Consider the following 22,201-nt stretch of genomic DNA (forward strand, 5'->3'; position numbering starts at 1 on the left):
ATAAAAGCTTTTTATTAAAACTTTTTTAATGTATTTTTTTATCATTTCCACTCAAACATTTTGTGAGTGATTTGCAGAAAAACTACCGACTAGTTTTCGATCTTTGGTTGTTCGTGTTTAGCAGAGTTTCTCCGGGGAGGGGGGGGGGGTTGAAAGAAGAAAGTCTACGAGATGGAATTTATATAGTAAACATACTTTTACTAGTGTCCCCCCCCCCCCCCCCCCGAAAATGTAGACCGCCCCCTTCCCCCCCCCCCCCCCCCCCCCCCGAAAAATATCACCCACCCCCCCTCGGAGAATAAAGTCGGGAAGAAACACTGGTGTTAATGTCAGTTGTTAGGATTAAAGTTAGGCAAGACTATAGTTAGATAAACGTATCGGTTGACTAGAAACGCAGCTTGATATTACATAATGGATATACACTTTTTTCATTCTTTTTTACATGCAGATAACAATTTTACAGAAAAAGCTCTAGTATAAAGAACGGATATTTCCGATTTCTAATGTAGAACGAAACACGATCTAAAAATAGAGCCACGAAAGACATCTTGACGCTCCGCTAGGCCACCATAAATAGGTCAATCGCTGGGTAATTTCGACATTTTCTCGGTTTCAGTTTCGACGCGCACATTCACAGCAGAAACTATGCTTAGACCACGGTATCGGTTCTGAATTGGATTTAAGGAAAAGTGCCAAAATATTATGGCCCTGTAGATACAAATCTAGCCGGTAAGCAGTTTGTTTTTTAAACACAATTTTGTGTCTATTCGATTCGTTTGAAAACACAAGTTGAATTAGATTAATCTTGCATTTTCCGACATGTTTTTCATACTGTCATTGATATTACCAACCATTTTTACAGTACTGTAATACGCAGATTTTCCGTAGTTAACTTTTCCGTATTTTAGGAGTTGAAAAATCAATAAAACAGTATTAAACTAATTGGTTATACTAAACTCTTATCCGTTTAGACGTTATATATCATTTAAATAAGATATATTAAATATTTTCGTCAGTGTAACGTGTAAATTCTATGATTATTTTCTCATTTTAATGTATGAATAAGACACATTTTAGCAGTTTAACTAAATAATTGATCAAATATTTCCTCAGTTTAAAGGATTACATAAATATTTTCCTATTTAGCTTATAAACAAAATAAATATGTTTTCACTTCAACAGAAATATAAAACAAATATTTTATCAGTTTAACTTATTCACTGAACTAATATTTATTAATGAACAAAACGAAATGATTGCATCAATCATTTTTAGGTTTCCTGAATGAATGAAACGATAGGCCTACCAATATTTTCTAGATTAAATGAAAAAAATATTTGTAACACTTTCAAAAATCGAATTTTACAACTGTTTTAACTTTAAAAAGAATTTTTTCCTGTAGAATGTGAAACCTTATTAACCATACAGCAATGTATGTAAATAACCCAATACACAATAGTATAATTATAAAAATAATGTTTTAAAAATTAATGTATTTGGAAGTCATCAACATTTCCATGAAATTATGTTGACTTGTAATAATCTGTGGTTTTGTATTACGATTATTAAGAAAAACCTGTAACAAATAAAAAATTTAATTTTCAAAATTAAAGATCAAATCTTTTTTTAAATTAATTGAAAATAAAAACTTCAGAATAAACTAAACATGTATGGTAAGTTAATGTTTGTATTTGAAAAACATATATTAGTAGGTTTAAATTAATAAACCTAATTAGGTTAAGTATTTTTGCTGCCCTGCGAGCGCCACCAACGTACGCAATGTATTCTATTTTTACCGATGATACAACAGGACTTAAATCTTGTACCCAAATAACTCGACAATAAATGACCGAACTGAAGAATGTAATGACGCATATTGCAATAATGTGGATTTATATCGACGGTCGAGAATAGGTTTGGAGAGTGAACTTTGTTAACAATGGCGTGTGCTGGATTTAGTTTTGAGGGAAAGCTTTCAAATGTTTCCATATATAGACTTATAGTCAATAAGACCTATATGTATTTCAACAAGCAACAACTTATATGGTGGGGGGGGGGGGGGTATAAAAATGTGAATATTTTTTCTAAAATATACAAATCTTATATCCTTCCATTAAGCCTAAAAAAAGCATTGCACATTATTTCTAAAAAGTGTTAGATGTTTAATAACTTGTAAAAATTATCTCAGAACAAAAAGACAAATGCAGCCTATATCTTTCTGTACACCTCTATTTAATAAATAATTTTTATATGCTTAACAAAGAGATATACAATCTGTAATGTATTATCTATTTACCAGATTTATACATGCATTTTCTCATTTCGTTCCAATATAACTTGTTTTGTTCTCTTTAATACCTAATGTTGTTATCACAGCCTAAATTTTTTAAATCCGTATTTTAAAATTATTTGATTTTTACTTTCTCGTATATAGAGTATAGAGAAAGTATTGTAATCGTGCACAAAAATCACATGAAATTTTGAGAGTTTTCACCGCTTTACACCTCAGTTCTTCATCACATTCGGTATATAGAGGACTTATTTTAATCGGGCAAAAATTATAAATCCACATATATCAAAATTTTGGCGTTTTATGCGTAATCCAGTCGGGAAAACTGGACTTTGCAATTCGGTCCGTATGTCTGTGTGTGTGTGTATGTGTGTCTGTAAACACGATAACTTGAGTACCGTTACAGCTAGGTTGATGAAATTTCATACATAACTATTATATACAAATTTTAGTTCTGTATAAGCTTTTCAGCGATTTCCGGTAACCAAAAGTGGAACTTAGTCTACTTGTGGTTTTTCAAAAGCCTCCAACTAGAGTACTTTTTACTTTCTCGTATATACGAAGTATAGAGAAAGTCTTGTAATCGTGCAAAAAAAAAATAGAGATTTTTACAAATCTCGACGTTTTACACCTCACTGATACGGAAAAACATAATTTTGCAATCTTGTCCGTATGTTTGTGTGTCTGTCTGCGTGTCTGTCTGTGTGTCTGTCTGTCTGTCCGTGTGTAAACACGATAACTTGAGTACCGTTACTGCTAGGTTGATGAAATTTCATATATAAGTATTTTATCAAATTCGTAGATCCGTATCAACTTTTGAGCGATTTCCGATAACCGGAAGTGGTACTTTTCCTACTTTGAATTTTTCAAAAGCCTATAACTTGAGTACTATTTCAGATAGATAAACGAAATTTCACATGTAAGTAAAAGATCTAATTTTCTACCTTCTGTTAAATTTTGAGTAATTTCCGTTTACCGGAAGTAGTAATTTACGCTACTTCCGATTTCTCAAAAAACTAATGTAAATTTTAAAAGTACTAATAATATTGCGCACTATTATGCGCTTTTTTATTTGGCGTTCACTTGGTGTGCAATTAATTTGTCTACGAGATTTTATTCTATTTTTAAAACTTTAAGTATTTAAAATGGATTAAAAATCATGTCTATAGCCCGAGTTCCCATCCCCTGTTATTTTATATAAGAATATTCGAGAAAGTTTAGGGGAGATCACTCCCGGTTTATTCAGATAGATAAACGAAATTTCACATATAAGTAAAAGATCTGATTATCTGCCTTAATCCAAATTTTGAGTAATTTCGTTAACCGGAAGTAGTACTTTACGCTATTTCCAATTTCTCAAAAAACGCATGTGAACTTATAAAGTACTAATAATATTCTGCACTATTATACACATTTTGTTTGGCGTTCACATAGTGCGCAATTCTTTTTTCTACGCGATTCTATTCTATTTTAAAAAGTTTACGTAATTAAAAATGGATTAACTTAATATATATATATATATATATATATATATATATATATATATATATATATATATATATATATATATATATATATATATATATATATATCCCTAGTTGCCATTCCCCGTAGTGTTTATAAGAATATTAGGCATTCTGCCTAGCTTCGCTTAGGTTTACGTAGAGTGCTTAGGGACTTATTTTAAATAGTCTGAGTAATTTAATGTCATGCAAACATTGTGGAGTATTCGCAAAACTAAGTACTCGCAAGGTTTTCTAGATTCGAGAAAGTTTAGGGGAGATCACTCCCTGTTTATTTATAAATAGATTTATGTAGTTGGTTTTGTCTTCTTAATGTTTGAAAAATAAATCACTTACTTACTACCCCATCTATTAAAAAAAATTACGATAATTAAAAGTGACGGGAGTGCCTGTGAAATTTTTTAAACAGTTTTCTTATAGCTGTTTGTCTTCTCTGAGTAATTTTTTTTTAACTTCTTAAAAGTTAAATTCTTAAACGTTAACTTCTTAAAGTTATATTTGTGATTTATTTTTTTTTTGCTTTTCTATAATTTAATTGATCTACTTAAAGTTTGGAATAATTTAACTTAATATCTACCCATACAAATCATGTTAATGATTTTTTAGAAACACTTTTCTAAATTAATTTTTTATTGAAGTAGCCTACTTTTTTATACTGCACGTCTGAAAAAAAAGAACTAATTTATTTACAACAGTCGTATTTCAAACACTGATTTTTGTATATTTTTTTAATAGTTTTAGTTCCCTGAGAAACCAGCAACTAAGAACCACTGAACCATGGGGGAACCCAGGAGACCGGATCTCAGACGTTGGCTGGAGGTCATGGTCAAGTCCGGCACGTGCGCCGGTCTGGTGTGGGAAAACGAATCGGAGATGCTGTTCCGACTGCCGTGGACGCACCAGAAGAGCCGGGACTGGAAGCCGGAGGACTGTCAGATCCTCACCGAGTGGGCCAAACACACCGGACGGTACAAGGAGGGGGACCCGCCCGACTACCCCACGTGGAAGACCCGGATCAGAACCGCCATCAACAAGAATCGGGAGATAGAGGAGGTGAAGGAGCTGCACCAGAAGGAGGGTTCGAGTCCTTATAAAGTCTACAGGTTCCTGCCCACGTCACCGTCCAGACCCAGGTCCGAGCGGACGAGTCAGTCCCCGGTGGCCTTAGACCCGGTCGGCGGTCTCCAGCAGGGTTACCATGGCAACACGCAAGTGGTCGAACAGCGGCTGATGTCGGGGAGCGTGCTGAGACATTGCCAGCCTAGCGAGACAGCTGGGGGTGTCTTGTTGGGGGGACGGGCGCAGATTGTGCCAGAGTATGAGGGGAGGGCGGGCACACTCTACTACAGACAGACGAGCTCTGATGAAATGGATGTCTCGGATAATTACCAAATTGTGATCAAACTAGACACTAACGAGCTGCCTAGGGACCTACGCGGGCTAACATTAAAAACCGAAGCGGGGATTCTCAACCAAGGAAATCCCGAAAACTATTTCGGAATTCCCGAAAGAGGATATGACAGTTTTCAATCTATCCCCTACGTTGTCGCGGAATCTTTTCCCGAGGAGAAACCTATGTCAATAGAACCAATATTCAACCACGACGGGAGCTTGCCCCTAGACCTCAAGTCTGTAGAGTCTGATAATTTAGTACCCGTCTCGAATGTCGGTAGCTTAGATTCCATCCCTTCCGCAGAATTTCCAGAACTGCAACCAGTCAAACCGCCACAGAAAACAATTTCTTACATGCACGTCCAAGTTCTCTACGGCCTTCCCAGTAAAGTCGTCAACAGCACCTACGTCACCACCCAATGCTGTCGGCTGTTCTTCGGCTCCCCAAACAGCCGACACTCGCCCTCACAGAATGTCGGCCCTCGTCACGAAATTCAAATGCCGGATTTCAACGAGCTATCCGGGTTTGACGACACTCAGAAAAAGTACATCAACGAAGCCTTGTTCGAGACGGAAGGAGGGGAGATCATTCTTACCTACAAAGACGACGACATTTTCGCAGAACGACGGTGTCTGACCCGCGTTTTTTGCACGGACGGCGTCGCAGAAAGCGCCCCGTTAACCCGGACTAAAAAAAATCGCCCGCCTGTTAACGCCAAAGTTTTCGACTACCGGGAAAAGTTCCAGAAAGAGCTGGAAGCGCACAAACGCGACCCCCGGAATCCGGTGCCGAAAGATCATTTCATCTTGACCTTTGGTCACGAGATCTTGAAAAATGACGACCATCCTCTGCGAGTGGTGCCAGTACAGGTGGTGGTCAGGCACGTCAGGGCGGGGTTTGACCGGATGCGGTTCATAGACCCAGAGGTCAAACCCCCGCTGATATCGGATGGTAGTTCAATCGACAGTAAAAACTCGGTGGAGAAATCGATGTAGCTTTTTTGTAATAGAAAATCTTGTGTTTATAAGTGTACCAAGTGGTGCTAAGCTAAAGAAATCTTGTGTTTATAAGTTTACATAGCTCATCCAATCGATAGAATTCTTGTGTTTATAAGTTTAAATAGCGCATCCCATCTGTAGAATTCTTGTGTTTATAAGTTTACAAAGAGCACCAAAGTTAAAGAATAATGGAATAATTTGACCTATCCACAAAGAGTGCAAACTATAACTACACAGTAAAGGGAAGCTAGGAAAATAGTTAGTTCTCCGCCCACACGCATCTAAACCCCCGCCCCCCTCAACCCCTATAACACACCATTTCAAAAGCTCAGAAATGTTGATATGAACCGATTTATGTAGATCGTTTTTTAAAGGTATTTATGATTGTAACCACCTTAGCACTAGACTAGGGATTAAGTTTCCTATAGGGAAATCCACCCTGTGATATCGTGGAATAGTAGCGGACCTTACACGTCAATACTGCCTGTGTCAGCAGTTTTTCCGCTACACATTTTTCATGTGTGTCACGTGATCCAACCCTTTGTCTTACTGCCTAAAATAGAGCCGTGTTTTCCCCCTGATTACACAACGAATGTCAGCCATAACACGTGCCGGTGGTCATAGAAAAAACTCCCGATGTGATGTGGAGTTCCAAAAATGTGGTTTATTTTTACCGCCAGCTCCGGAAAAAATAAGTTGGTGTCTAGTATTGGGGAGTAACCACTAAATAGATTTAGGTATACAAATGTAACCCTACACCGTAAAAGACAGCATGTTGTACCCAGCATCAGAGCAGTTGTAAGAAATTATAAAGAAAATCGTGCCATGCTAACCAAGCAGCTACAGTGGTTACGTACAGTTAGCATGGTGACATTTCCGTGTTGGTTGTGGGATTTCCCGTTTAGGATACTGTCGTTTTTCTTATAGGCGAGTTCTTTGAGGCAAGGTTTTTTTTTTCAGACGTTTTTTTCCGGCGGGGCTAGGGGGCTCTTTAAACTTCCTGGGCAGGGAGGGGGTGGGTGGGCAGTGGTTAAAGTAATATATTCTATTTTTTTTCTATTTCGTCAGGGTGAAGGGAGGGTGGTCGTGCCCCTTGGGGTTGGGGGGGGGGGAGAGTCGTTCCTCACCTGTAAATATGCCTGAAAGAAACACTGCTTTGGAGGGGTGATGGTGGTGGGAGGGGGGGGGGGGGGTCTTTAAAAAGAAATGTTCTAAAAATAGTGGTTTTGAAGCTTTTGAAATATACACTTTTAAATTTACTAAAAATTATCATAAAGCTAATGTTGTGAGGAAAATGAAATTATGGGACGTCACTACATGACGTCATACTCATAGGGGAGAAAGGGGGGTTCGTAATTTTGTGGCGACGTGTGATGTTGGGTAGTGAAGGTTCAGATAGTGTGCCGTCACGCTTTTGCATTTTAAAAAAAGTAATGTAAGAAACGAATATTGGCAGTTCTTTGGCGTTTTAGAAAACATCTATTGTAAATTATAATCGAATAGTATTAATATACTCTATGATCACCGGAAAGAAATTTATGTTCAAAATTTTTTTAGAGGGGGAGTTGTAGGCTGAATTGTGACATCATTTGAGTGGTGGGGGTTCTGGCTTTTTATAACAATGCTTAGGGTTGAAGGGGGGAGGGGGTAAAAATTGATGGAAAAGGCATGACGTCATTTATGAATGACAACCCACCACCACCACCAGACGTTATGTGAACTTAAAAGTGACGTTATAAATAAATATGATTCAGTATATAAGAAGAGGTGGGAGAGTATGCCAAAGAGGGACAAGTTGTGACCTATATATGGAGGGGGGCCCCGAGGTGGTATGTCAGTTTTTTTCCAGGTTAGGGCATTGGGTAGTGTGACAATTTTTTACAGATGAAATGCGTAGGGGTAGTGTGACAATGTATTACAGATGAAATGCGTAGGGGTAGTGTGACAATGTATTACAGATGAAATGCGTAGGGGTAGTGTGACAATGTATTACAGATGAAATGCGTAGGGGCAGTGTGACAATTTGTTATAGATGAAAGGCATTACGATGGTGTGACAGATTGTTACAGATGAAAGGCATTGGGTAGTGTGACAATGTGTTACGGATAAAGGGATTTTGGGTAAAAACTAAATAGTGCGACTATTTCGTAAAGATAAAGACTTTTTTTAAAAACCGTGTGAATATGTGTTGGAAATAGAGTGAAGTGTAAAATCTGATGGGTCTTTGTCTCAGTTAATTTATTTTATTATATATATATATATATATATATATATATATATATATATATATATATATATATATATATATATATATATATATATATATATATATATATATAAACGGATGCAGATTTCAATTCAACAAATATTCACAACAAATATTATTGACATAAAATCATACAAGAGTAAGATGATTTCTTCAAACATAAATATTGTCTTCCTAGAAATTGTGTGTTGTTACTTGTCATATTTCTGTTGTTTTAACATAATGTGAAATGTTAAGCGTCATTTTTTAAATGTTTATAATTTCAAATTTCTTATTTCTTTTTGAATTGCTAATGTCTTAAAACTTGCTATCCTCCTTATGTAGTGTTGGGCAGTAGTTTTGGTAGTGTTGCCATTTTGGGTGTTCACGCTACAAGTCATTCGATGGGACAGGTAAATTTATTTAAAAATAGCTTTGGCTAGATTGTTTCGATGTACCTGCTTTCTACGGAAAAGCTATAAGAATGTCATACATAATTTTATATGTATATATATATATATATATATATATATATATATATATATATATATATATATATATATATATATATATATATATATATATATATATATATAGTGACTGAAATATGGTTTTCATATCTTTCTACTTATGCAGCTTGTTTTTATAATGAATCTATTTAATTGTAATTAGAATGTCTTTACAAAATAATATATACCAAGAGAGAGCCATGTGTATTAGGCCATTTATAAATAAAAATTTACACTTAAATACTTTTAAATCTTCATATTTATGTTATTTTGTGTTATGCTGCTGTCGTACGTGACCTAACGTACAATTGTACAATTTACCAACCTCTCGAGGGTCGACCATATATATATATATATATATATATATATATATATATCCCTTGGCCTTCTCTGTCTTCTTTGCCACGTCCAATTCAGTGCCATTACTGTCTTATCATCTAGCCCCATCCTTAGTATGTGGCCTGTCCTTTTAAAACCGGTTTCCATTTTTTTCTAGCAACCTGTCAATGGAGATGCCTCAGAATAAGACGATAAGAGCTTTACTGTTGTAAAGTCTGCAGTGGAGATTTTCTCCGAGCGCCATGTTTTTGATTGTCTGCAAAAGGCTTGCTTGGCCTTACAGATGCGTGTTTTGACGCTAGGCTCCCACGACACATATATGTATGTTTGTATGTGTCGTCAGACTAAGTCATTCCCGATATATGTATATTTTTTATAGAAACGTTTTCTTACATAAAAAACACATAGAATAAATGTTACTGGCAGTATGCTAGACCTGTCAGTACATTATGAGGACGAAATAGAGTTTATCTGCTTCTTGTATCCCGGTATATATGAAAGTTTATTCAACAATGTGTTCAGTCGCCTTGATTTTTCCCTACTCAAGTACCCATTAGAGCTGAGTAGGCTCAGGGATATTCTGCTGAATCTAGCTCGATAAAGCGACACCTTCAGGTTAGTAATGATGCGCTCTTGCCCTCAACCGCGCCGTCCCATTCTTCAGCATTAAGCCTAACCCTAACCCCATTAGAATCCTGAACTTAATGATTTAAATACTGTCTTTGACTCACGCATACATATACCAAACCAAATTAATAATTAACGTAGATCCAATCCAAATTAATAATTAACATGGATCCAGTCTAAATTAATAATTAACATTGATTCAATCCAAATTAATAATTAACGTAGATCCAATCCAAATTAATAATTGTCATAGACATCTAGAGATATAACTTGCGATATCATAAACAAGTGTGCCTAACGCAGTGGCGTAGAAAGGATTTTTGGGCCCCTTTGCAAAAAGTGTTAGTGGGCCCCTCAGAGGCGTAGCGACCCTTCCCGGCGACCAGGCACAAACTTAGGGTTTGAACCCCCCCTCAAACTTTCGAAAAAGGGCCCTTATTTGCCTTGGGCCCCTATGCCTAGCTTACGCTATATTTACGGTAGCTACGCCACTGGCCTAACGTGATTCACGCACAACAACCGATAGTCTACTTTTTAATAAACGAAACAATTTGAAAACAAGGCTTTATGATTTTAAAAGAAATTAAACAAACCGAAACTAAACGCTTGAAAAAAATGTGTAATGTTGTTTTTTTTTTACAATGAAAAGAATTCATGACATATACATATGACAAAGAACATGTACATTTGAGACGCGGTCAAGTGGTTTGGGCGGCTGTTGATGGTGTAAAATATTTAATTACGACCGCTGCAGAAGATGATGGAACAGCAGACGATAAGACAGCCAAGACAGCAGCAGACGGCATCGTCCTCCGATCTGTCTCGCTCGACCAGTAGACTGGAACAGAGAAGGTTGTTATGTCCCATTAATGTCATCGTTGTGTCGTTATTTAAACACTCAAATACACACTCACATATACATGGTTATATATATTTGTATAAATACATAAACCTATATATATATATATATATATATATATATATATATATATATATATATATATATATATATATATATATATATATATATATGTATGTATTTTTAATTACTTATACACACATATATGTATGTATATATATATATATATATATATATATATATATATATATATATATATATATATATATATATATATATATATATATATATATATATATATATAATGTCAGAGGCGTGGCGACCCCTCCCGGCTCCCGGGGACAAACTTTCAATTTGGCGCCCCCCCCCATATATTTTTTATATTTATAATTAAAAATAGCAGCTAAAATGAGCTTATTTTGGCGCCCCTAGGGTCGGCGAATGTGGATATATATATAATCCCCACCTCTTCCCCCCCCCCCCCGTCGCTACGCCTCTGTATTATGTATAGATATATATGTATCAATGTAATATGTATATTATGTATTATTTTGTATGTATTATATATATATATATATATTTATATATATATATATATATATATATATATATATATATATATATATATATATATATATATATATATATATATATATATATATATATATATATTTATATATATATATATATAATGTATATAAATGACAATATTCACACATTCTTAAATTCTTATCTATTATTTTATGTTTAGCTCCTCTCTATGAAAATACCTGCCCGGATATTTGGGGAAAATACTAAACTGTGTTGTTCTGCATTGAAGTCATTTAACAAAACGTTAGACAATTAATTCATCCGTGTCAAATATAATTTTGTTTTTTTCCCAGAGTCACCACCCTTAGGCGTGGCTATTTGGACTTGTCCATGACATGACGATAGTTTACGTAGTTCTACGCGGGCACGAGTTGTATTTGTCCACAAAACGTACGTTAATCTCTGAGTCACCTTGTCTTGTGACTTCAGTCTGTAAGCTTTTCTAAAATTAAACTATTCGCCAGTCCTTAGTTGAATGTACTGGCTCCTCCCCCCCCCCCCCCCAGCACCCCCCCACCACTACACCACATCCTAGTTGGCAGATCGTAAGTTAACTCGGAAGAATGGGGTCTGCCCCCAGCGCCCAGTCCGCAACCCTCCCCCCTCCCTCTACACCACTACCTAGATGACTGAACGTTACTAGTACGAATGGGCCCATCCCAGCCTGAAACCCCCCCCCCCCCCCCTACATAGACTAGCACCAAAGATTGCTCATTTCTATGGGAACACACTTTGGTACCGTAGCTGCCAACATTAGCGAGGTTTTTTCACGCTTCTCATCAGGTGGCGGGGGGGGGGGGGAAGGGGTTGGAGGGGAATCGTCCCCTACCCCGGTACTTACTTGAACAAATAAATAATTTTATACAAAAGCTTTACTTTAACCAGCCCCCCCCCCCCCCACTCCCAGATTATTTTAAGTGCTCATTTCCCCGCCCCCACCGTAGAAAAAAAATGTCTGAAAGAAACCCAGATTAGCGACTCTAACAATATACATGACAGCCTGACTTACACTAGCGACAATATACGTGACAGCCTGCCTTACACTAGCGACAATATACGTGACAGCCTGCCTTACACTAGCGACAATATACGTGACAGCCTGCCTTACACTAGCGACAATATACATGACAGCCTGCCTTACACTAGCGACAATATACGTGACAGCCTGCCTTACACTAGCGACAATATACGTGACAGCCTGCCTTACACTAGCGACTCTAGCAATATACGTGACAGCCTGCCTTAGACTAGCGACTCTAGCAATATACGTGACAGCCCGCCTTACACTAGCGACTCTAGCAATATACGTGACAGCCTGCCTTAGACTAGCGACTCTAACAATATACGTGACAGCCTGCCTTACACTAGCGACAATATACGTGACAGCCTGCCTTACACTAGCGACAATATACGTGACAGCCTGCCTTACACTAGCGACAATATACATGACAGCCTGCCTTACACTAGCGACAATATACGTGACAGCCTGCCTTACACTAGCGACTCTAGCAATATACGTGACAGCCCGCCTTACACTAGCGACTCTAGCAATATACGTGACAGCCTGCCTTACACTAGCGAGGCGAGCAGTAAAAAATTGATCTCGCCCCACCCCTACTCACACTTTGGTCTCAGGCTGCTGGTAGTACACCTGGTAGCTGGGGGCTGTGGGGTAGGTCTGTGGGCCTGGCTGGAACGTCCCTCCTGGGTACTGAGATTGGCCACTCATGTCCCACCTGACCTAGAGAACAAAACGTCTGGCATTGTTAAAACGCGTTAATAAAAAGTCTAGTGACAATTTAAGCGCAATTTCCTTAATTAATTTTTTGTGGCCGAACGAAAGGATATTTTTGAAAACTTTCTTCGGCAATATTGTTCTAAATTATGGTAGGAATCGATTGGTAAATGTTTCAAGTCGCTAAGTGGTCTGGTTGCCGAGATATGGGCCAAAAACGGCATTTTTTTTCGAGGTTTTTTGGCTTTTCCGGGAAATCCAGGAAGGAATTCCGGGAATTTTTTTGGCCCACAATCATCCTCGGAACTTGCTTAACATATTTGCTTTTGGAACTAGTCCTCGATATTGCTTCGTTGAGGAGGAGATACGACTTAAAGCTGCGGACACACATCGGACACACATCCATCCTTGACGAGTTAATAATCGCAATTGTCCGTATGGAAATTGCGCTAAAAAATGTATAATTAGTTTATCAATTTCAAGAACAGCAACCCTTCTAGGGGAGAAAACTCCTAAATTAAACAAACGATAAAGGAAATGGTTAAACAATAAATTTGCTTCATGTATTATTTTTAATCAAATCAAATTAAATTATATTCTATAAATGTGATCAATCTGCATACTTTGTTTAACAGATCACATTTTAAAGTACTAAATAGTATCATAGTTTTGGGAAGGGATACGCGGATGTCTAATGGATGTGGGTAAACTATGTTACATGTATGTGTTAGCAGTAGGCCTATGTAGTATGTGTCAGACATTTTAAATAGCCAGGCCTACAGAAACTGGAAGAGGTTAACTGTTGACAAATTGTTTTACTTGTCTCACTATTGATGAGTCAAGCAAGGGAAAAGTTAGGGAAAGTAAAGGCGGCTGTGCAAAGTGCTGACCACTATCCCTTCATAAGCCGAGATCAAAGAAACAGATGAACTCTACTTCACTTGCCCCATAGACCGTCATGTTTGGAAGGGGAACTTTACTTTATCCCGCTATTGGGGATGGATAGGGCATGCCCTGAGTAGACAAGACAAAAACATCGCGAGGCAGGCGTCAGACTCGAACCCACTGACCGGAATGGAGCCGCCTTTACTTTTCCTAACGATAGTCGGGAACCCATCAGAGCTGGGTGGACTCAGAGACTTTGGCGCTATAATTCTTACAGTCTATTGCCCGGTCTTGCCGTCTTATAATACTACTCAAAGCATTGGATAATGCAGCCGTTTCGACCAAAGGTCTTCATTAAAAGACAAGCAATGCTATCCTCTTTATTCTAGTAATTTAATCTTTCATGACATAGATTAAAAAAGAACCTGCAATTTATTTTTTTTATCACCGCTTCTATAATTTTTATCTATTTCAAATTGAACAGAATAATCATTATTCATTATTTAATTCACTGCAATACAAACTAAATATTGTTAAAACTCACGTTTACACACACACATACACACAAAATTAACATTACCTGGACAGTGTGACGAAATAAGTAATCAAAACAATTAAAACAAACGAAAAACAGGAGAAATTAAAGTCTACTTCAAGTGTGTAGTTATGTTACTCTCTCCACTTTACAATGTGTGCGTGTGTGTATGTTTGCGTGTATGTGTATTTAAATCACAAATACTAAACACTCCTATCTGCAGTAGGTATTGTGTTTTATCATTGATTGTGTGTGTGTGGTGCTATGACCTAATCTAGATGTGAGATACCGAAGCTGATAACACTGTCATTGCTAAAACAGTCGTGTGATAATGGCGTTGTGGGCGTTAGTTTTAGGTAGCCTGTCGTTAGCGTGAGAAGCGGTGGGGTAAGCAAGAGGTAGCCTGGTGTTAGTGTGAGAAACTGGAGTAAGTAAGAGGTAGCCTAATGTTATTGTTAGAAACTAAGCAAAAGATAACGTGTGGCTAGAGTTTGAAACTGTAATCTAGAGGTAGCCTGTTGTTTCCGTGAGAAACTATAATCTAGAGGTAGCATGCTGTTAGGGTGAGTAGCTCTAAGCAAGAGGTAGCCTGTCATTGTACCTGAACCTTGGCCTTTAACCCGACTTTAGCAGTCAACTTTACCCAGAGCTTCTACAGCGGTCTTATTCTAATTCACCCCCCCCCCCCTCCACCCCCGCCGGTACTGCTTTGTGTTTTCAGCATCTTATTTTGTCCCCCGAGTATAATAGCCTCCCTTAATATACTGCTCGTTGGTTTACTAAATCTATGGATAGTCCATCGTATTTGCTTTGGGCGATTTCATGTTCAGTACCCATTTTGTTCGCTGCAATAGTTCTTCGTTGCCAGTGTTGTTGTTTCAGTAGGCTATATGGTACCAAGAGGTCGTTAATTAACAAATAAATGTTGCCCATGTAGCCTTGAACATGCGCGTTCATGTCCATAATTTATATATAAATATATATATATATATATATATATATATATATATATATATATATATATATATATATATATATATATGTGTGTGTGTGTGTGTGTTTGTGTGTGTGATTTCTTTGAGAGTATGTAAATGTACTTGCGCGTGTGTTTGTGAAACGCTTTTCCTGACTATCCGGTCTCTCACACACACACATACACGTTAAAACGGAACACCATCTTGTGACATCCAAGTCATCACTTCCCGGATGCGTTGTTCTTTTTGTTGAAAATTTTCACCAAACAAGTGACGACCACACTTATCTAAACTACAGTGATGTTGACACTGGATTTGAAATTTACCGAACCAGAAGTACATCCTTTGCCATAACAGGCAATCTCACGTATGTATACCGTCTTGATTTCCCTCCAGTTTCTTAAAATCATTTTCAAATTGTACTTTATAATTTGTAATATTGTAGCCCGCATACTTTATTCTAGCAAAATAGTTTACTCGTCAACGCAAACTGAAAAAAGCGCAACGACAAAAAGCGCAACGGAAAAAAGCGCAAAAAAAACGCAAACAGAAAAAAGCACACACAGAAAACTGTGCACACCAAAAAATGCACAAAGAGCCATTTTCGCACAAAGACCTATGAGGACTAGATGACACATTTATACATGATTGTTAGGGCTGCTGTGAGAGTGTTGTGTTTGACCTGACGCGATATACTACCACTTAAAGCATACCACTATCATGTGCATTCCCATCACGACGATACAGGCGATAATCGCTTGACACAACGTCTATTTTTTTTCTTGTTCACTATTTATTCAACGACTATTCTCGAATAAATAAACATAAAACTATCCTTGATATTGGCATTACACGGAGTATCTCGTACATGCTCCCTAGTCCCAAGCTTGCATTCTATAACAACCCGTTTCTATCGCAAAACTTCACTCTCTTTCTTCCGAGTCATCAAACATGCATTCGCTATATCTCTCGCACCAACATTCATTCGCACAAAAATACCCTGATAAAACACACATCATAATCATTATGTATTTAAAATTATTTCATCATGATGTACCTATATCTACCTACCTACCTACCTACTTACCTACCTACCTACCTACCTACCTACCTACCTACCTACCTACCTACCTACCTACCTACCTACCTACTTACCTACCCAACATATATATATATATATATATATATATATATATATATATATATATATATATATATATATATATATATATATATACGGGTAGGTAGGTGGGTTAGTTGGTGGGTTCGTGGGTAGGTAGATTTTTTGGTGGTGTGTGGGAAGATGTGTGTGTGGGTAATTGGGTGGTTGGGTGTTTGCGTAGAAGAGAGTTTTATCCAGACATCAGTTCGGGGTTGGGGGGGGGGGTCTCGTCCCTAAGAGAGTCTACCGTCTACCCCCACCCCCCTTCCCCCCGAACGAAATGGAATTTATATTTTTAGATTATGCACATTTCCTACTGAGCCAATAGAGCACTACATCAAATAGTTAATCAGTTTAACAATGTAGACACCATTGAAGTAGGTCCGAGTCAAAGCCTGGTGTTATAATAAAACTACATCTCTCTTTGTCCATTATGCTGTTCAACACATGCTTTGATTGGTGTTAGGATTGTTACATATAAGTATTTGCGTAGATTTAGAGTAGCGTCCTATTTGTTTACATGTTTTCATTACCCTTCAAACTATAGTCTTTTTTAGTTATATTGAGATTAAAGAATGTAAATAAATAGTACAAACGTCTTATGTAGCATAGAAATGATTGGTATGGAAGTGACATAAAGTGCAGAAAACTTAGAGGTTAGGTAGGGAATAAAAGGTGAGGTTAGGAAAGTTTGGGGGTCCATTCTCTAATAGGCAGTCTATGTCTCGTTCGTACTTTCAAACAATAAAGACGTTAATTGTATACAGACTTCGTGTTGGTTAATTGTTGACCCTGTCCTCACCTCACATCACAACAGTTGGGTGACGCTTACCTTGTCATGTTAAAATAAGTAGCATGTAATTGATTTAGTTCGAAGTGAGTTTTCATACAAGCCCAACGCACTAATTAAGGCTGTCGCAAAAGATGTAACATATGTCAAAAGATATATCGTGCAGTTTACGAAGCTAACGACCGTCGCCCATACTTTTCTTTTTCCGCGCGCCAGATTTGAATACATGTTTAGTGTTCATACTGACAGAAGAAAACGCTTTCATTCCAATGTTTGTGTTACAATTCTTTTAGAATACACGGCTGTTTTTCCATTCTCTTTTTGGTGAGGCCTAGTATATACACATCATACATGACCTACTTTTCTTACTATATACTTAGTGTAGTCTACAGAGTTAGTGTTTTTAGTATTCACAAATAATATTCACTCTCTGCTTAAATGTTATAAAAATGTTATGATTATGATGTGTGTTTTATCAGGGTATTTTTGTGCGAATGAATGTTGGTGCGAGAGATATAGCGAATGCATGTTTGATGACTCGGAAGAAAGAGAGTGAAGTTTTGCGATAGAAACGGGTTGTTATAGAATGCAAGCTTGGGACTAGGGAGCATGTACGAGATACTCCGTGTAATGCCAATATCAAGGATAGTTTTATGTTTATTTATTCGAGAATAGTCGTTGAATAAATAGTGAACAAGAAAAAAAATAGACGTTGTGTCAAGCGATTATCGCCTGTATCGTCGTGATGGGAATGCACATGATAGTGGTATGCTTTAAGTGGTAGTATATCGCGTCAGGTCAAACACAACACTCTCACAGCAGCCCTAACAATCATGTATAAATGTGTCATCTAGTCCTCATAGGTCTTTGTGCGAAAATGGCTCTTTGTGCATTTTTTGGTGTGCACAGTTTTCTGTGTGTGCTTTTTTCTGTTTGCGTTTTTTTTGCGCTTTTTTCCGTTGCGCTTTTTGTCGTTGCGCTTTTTTCAGTTTGCGTTTTTTTCCGTTTGCGCTTTTTTCTGTGTGCGCTTTTTTCCGTTTGCGCTTTTTTCTGTTTGCGCTTTTTTCCGTTTGCGCTTTTTTCTGTTTGCGCTTTTTTCTGTGTGCGCTTTTTTCTCTTTGCGCTTTTTTCCGTTTGCGCTTTTTTCTGTTTGCGCTTTTTTCCGTTTGCGCTTTTTTCCGTTTGCGCTTTTTTCCGTGTGCGCTTTTTTCTCTTTGCGCTTTTTTCCGTTTGCGCTTTTTTCTCTTTGCGCTTTTTTCTGTGTGCGCTTTTTTCTCTTTGCGCTTTTTTCTGTGTGCGCTTTTTTCTCTTTGCGCTTTTTTCCGTGTGCGCTTTTTTCTCTTTGCGCTTTTTTCCGTTTGCGCTTTTTTCTGTTTGCGCTTTTTTCTGTGTGCGCTTTTTTCTCTTTGCGCTTTTTTCTGTTTGCGCTTTTTTCTCTTTGCGCTTTTTTCTGTGTGCGCTTTTTTCTCTTTGCGCTTTTTTCCGTGTGCGCTTTTTTCCGTTGCGCTTTTTGTTTTGCGCTTTTTTCCGTTGCGCTTTTTTCCGTTGCGGTTCTTTCCGGCCACCGCTGCTTATACAGATGTAGTAATCCTGCAATGGACATTCCAGCCATTGCCTTATTTAATGTCCTGCGACCGTTATCTTCTTTGCTTCGATCGCCTTCTCGCTCCTGGCATCGTGCCGCTTGATTGTCTTTGATGGGCCATTGGATCTCATGTCCGTAGCATCTTACATATTTCCCTTTGATGATGTTTATTAAGTTCTTGAAAGGGCCAATCCAGAGGCGTAGCGACCCTTCCCGGCGCCCGGAGACAAACTTTCAATTTGGCGCCCCCCTCGGGAGCAACCTTTAAATTTTCAATTTGCACCCTCCCTCAAACTTTCGATTTGCACCCCCCCCCCCCTACCCCCCTCAAACTTCCAATTTGCACCCCCATATTTTTTTTTATATTTATAATGCAAAAATGCAGCTAAAATGAGATTTTAATTTGTTTTTACAACCCATTTTGGCACCCCCTAAGGTCGTCGACCGGGGACATATGTACTCCCCCCCCCCCCTCGCCCGCTACGCCCCTGGGCCAATCACATTGGTAACTGACCATCAACCTCTTAATTTTTTTAATGATTCGTGTATAAAATCCCTAGATTTCTGCGCAAACCATGGGTTTTTTTTTTTAATTTCTTATTTTTAGGGCCTGGATCCGTCTCCATACTACTCTTTAGTGAACAGTATTGAATGCATACAACTATTTTCTAACAGTGATTCAGGTGGGATGTTTAAAATTAGTATTTAAACAAAAAAGAGTAATTAAAATGCAAAATCAAACATAAAATTTAATTTCAAACGTTACTTTAAAATTAAAATAACCACGGGAGCCTAGTTCTAGACGAAAATAAAATATCTAGGCATTTGTGGGAATTCCCAAATTTCTCTTTTTAAACTTCAGGCTAAAGAGACTTCGGATAGTTTGTTAACACCAAATAAAGAAGTAGACAAAAAGTTGGAATTAGATCAAGATTATATCTAGATCTAATCTTTACAACTACAAGTAGCATGTTTTTGAAATGCTGTGAGAATGTTCCGATTTCACTCTGACTTAGAGATATACATTATTTACTGTAAAAGGAACCATCCTTAACCTTAGCCCTTTTATTGAGTCTATAAAAGTCTATAATATACTATTTTTTAGTATTTAATGTATTAAGTTAAAATTAACTCTATTAAATAGTATTAAAGTACTATATTTAATTATTTAATATTTATTAGTAACATTTAGTAACTAACTACTAACTACTAGGACTAGGCCTTATGGTCTGGCTATAGTTAACTCTGTAAGTCTACTCTATACTATAGTATTATTTAGTTCACTTACTAGATCTATACTAATACTAGTTATACTAGTAGTATATACTAGATCTATATAGTATTACATTACTACTATACATTACTAACTACTTAATATTAAATAAAATAATAGAACTACTATTCATTATATCTAGATCTAGAGTCTAGGAGTATTAAATTGTGTAAGGTACTAAGACAGAGTATTGATATTGAGTGTAAGTCAGCAGAGTTCCTTCCAGGCAGTCCAGAGGCGTAGCGATGGGGGGGGGGGGGGGGGGGGGGACATATGTCCCCGGCAAAATGGGTTGTAAAAAAAAATTAAAATGTCATTTTAGCTGCATTTTTGGAGTATGCAAATTGAAAATTTTGAGGGGGGGGGGGTGCAAATTGAAAATTTGTTCCCGAGGGGGGCGCCAAATTGAAAGTTTGTCCCTGGGCGCCGGGAAGGGTCGCTACGCCTCTGAGGCAGTCTACCCCCCCCCCTGAGAAAAAAGTGGAAGGAACACTAAGTCTAAGTCAGTATAAAACTTAAGTCAATAAAGAGGTCAACAAAACCCAACTCATGATTTATGAACAGATTTTGTCAGTGCAGACAAAAGAACTAGCCATCGATTACAGATTTTGTCAGAGCAGACAAAAGAACTAGCCATGGATTACAGTTCAATTATGACAGCGCAATATAACACTCCCCCCTTAATAGACATTTGTTTATATTTATACATAGAAATCCTGGTTATACCATCAAATTATAAGCATGTTCAATTCTCTTTTAGAGTATTTTTCCAATTTATTTATTCTCAAAAACCAAATTTATTAATATTTCTATTAAAACTGTTTTTCTAATCAGTGCTCAGCTATTGTAAACCATTTAAGACTCATCCTGAAACTTCTGAATGAAATAAGACTGAAGCTTTTAGACTATGAATGGTGCAGAGGCTTCACATACTCATTAGACTCTCATGTAATGTAGTAACAACTAGCTGAAGACTGGCTGTGCTGTTCATCACCTTCCTTCAGCAGAAGTATGTATCCACTTTTAATGTAGAAATGTAGCATAGGATAATATGGCAGAATATATACAGAAATTTGACTATAGGAATTGTTATAGCGCTGGAAATTGTGAGAAGCCACATTCCAAATAAAATCATTCCTGTTTTTTTCCAAGAATTATAACAAATTAAAAAAAGAAAATTTGAAATTTGCTCTTACGTCTGGTCCAACTTTGTTTTTGTGAAATGGAATCCTAACAGTGAAAAAGATGCATCTTTATCAACCAGTCATTTAAAATTACCAATCTTGATTATCACCTAGCAATTAAACCTAACAACATGGTACTGATTATAGACCCAACTTTAGTTATACTATACATCATGCATCTCTTACTGTAAACAGAAAGAATCATGGAGAGCCCAGTTCCACCACCAGTTTCTAAAGATACTTTAGAAAACAGCATGCTCATCCCTGTATCACAACATCCAGAATATGAAAGCACACAAACTCAGTCGGACATGAACTTCGATAAGGTTAAACTACAGCAGCCAAAAAAACAGTAAGATACTTTTTATACAAATTATAGCTGCAGTTTGTATGATTGTGTGTTGACATTTCAGTGGGAAGTAATCTCTCTTAAAAAAAGGCATAATAATAAAGCACTTTTTTTAAAACCTCAGCAGAATCTTGTATTGGAAAACTGCAAACAGCCTTTTCCTATTTCAGAGATCATGGACAAAGAGATGCAGCAGAGTTATGTGACACCTGCATGGGCTGTCAAGATGGTTGTTTTATCCCTTTTTTATGTTGTTGTATTTGTTTGCTTGAAAGCAGGTGATGGTTATCAGAGAAATTTAACAGTAAGACAGCTACAGACTCACTGATACAAATAAACAGACTTGATGTGATAT

General features: G+C 37.2%; 1 protein-coding gene and 2 long non-coding RNA genes across 3 annotated transcripts; 2 read left to right on the forward strand and 1 right to left on the reverse strand.

The window, feature by feature from the left end:
* Positions 1-611: 611 nt before the first annotated feature.
* LOC131950016 (uncharacterized) lies at positions 612-7,176 on the forward strand. The gene is made up of 2 exons (XM_059312022.1): positions 612-729; positions 4,549-7,176. The coding sequence occupies exon 2, from the start codon at positions 4,591-4,593 to the stop codon at positions 6,199-6,201; it is 1,611 nt and encodes a 536-aa protein (XP_059168005.1). The 5' UTR covers positions 612-729; positions 4,549-4,590; the 3' UTR covers positions 6,202-7,176.
* Positions 7,177-10,527: 3,351 nt separating this feature from the next.
* On the reverse strand, positions 10,528-14,707 carry LOC131950017 (uncharacterized). Its single transcript, XR_009388274.1, has 3 exons — positions 14,575-14,707; positions 12,997-13,115; positions 10,528-10,762 (listed from the first exon to the last, which is right to left on the reverse strand). It is a non-coding gene; the product is annotated as an uncharacterized LOC131950017 (long non-coding RNA).
* A 1,020-nt stretch (positions 14,708-15,727) lies between these two features.
* LOC131950011 (uncharacterized) lies at positions 15,728-22,200 on the forward strand. The gene is made up of 5 exons (XR_009388272.1): positions 15,728-15,870; positions 19,648-19,723; positions 21,148-21,322; positions 21,693-21,849; positions 22,017-22,200. It is a non-coding gene; the product is annotated as an uncharacterized LOC131950011 (long non-coding RNA).
* Position 22,201: the final 1 nt, after the last annotated feature.

The sequence above is a fragment of the Physella acuta genome, unplaced genomic scaffold, assembly GCF_028476545.2.
Source record: "Physella acuta isolate Inbredline_101_S28 unplaced genomic scaffold, ASM2847654v3 ptg000727l, whole genome shotgun sequence".
Lineage (NCBI taxonomy): Eukaryota > Metazoa > Mollusca > Gastropoda > Physidae > Physella > Physella acuta.

Coding starts and splice junctions, on each gene's coding strand:
- LOC131950016 (XM_059312022.1), top strand. CDS start 4,591: ATGGGGGAACCCAGGAGACCGGATCTCAGACGTTGGCTGGAGGTCATG.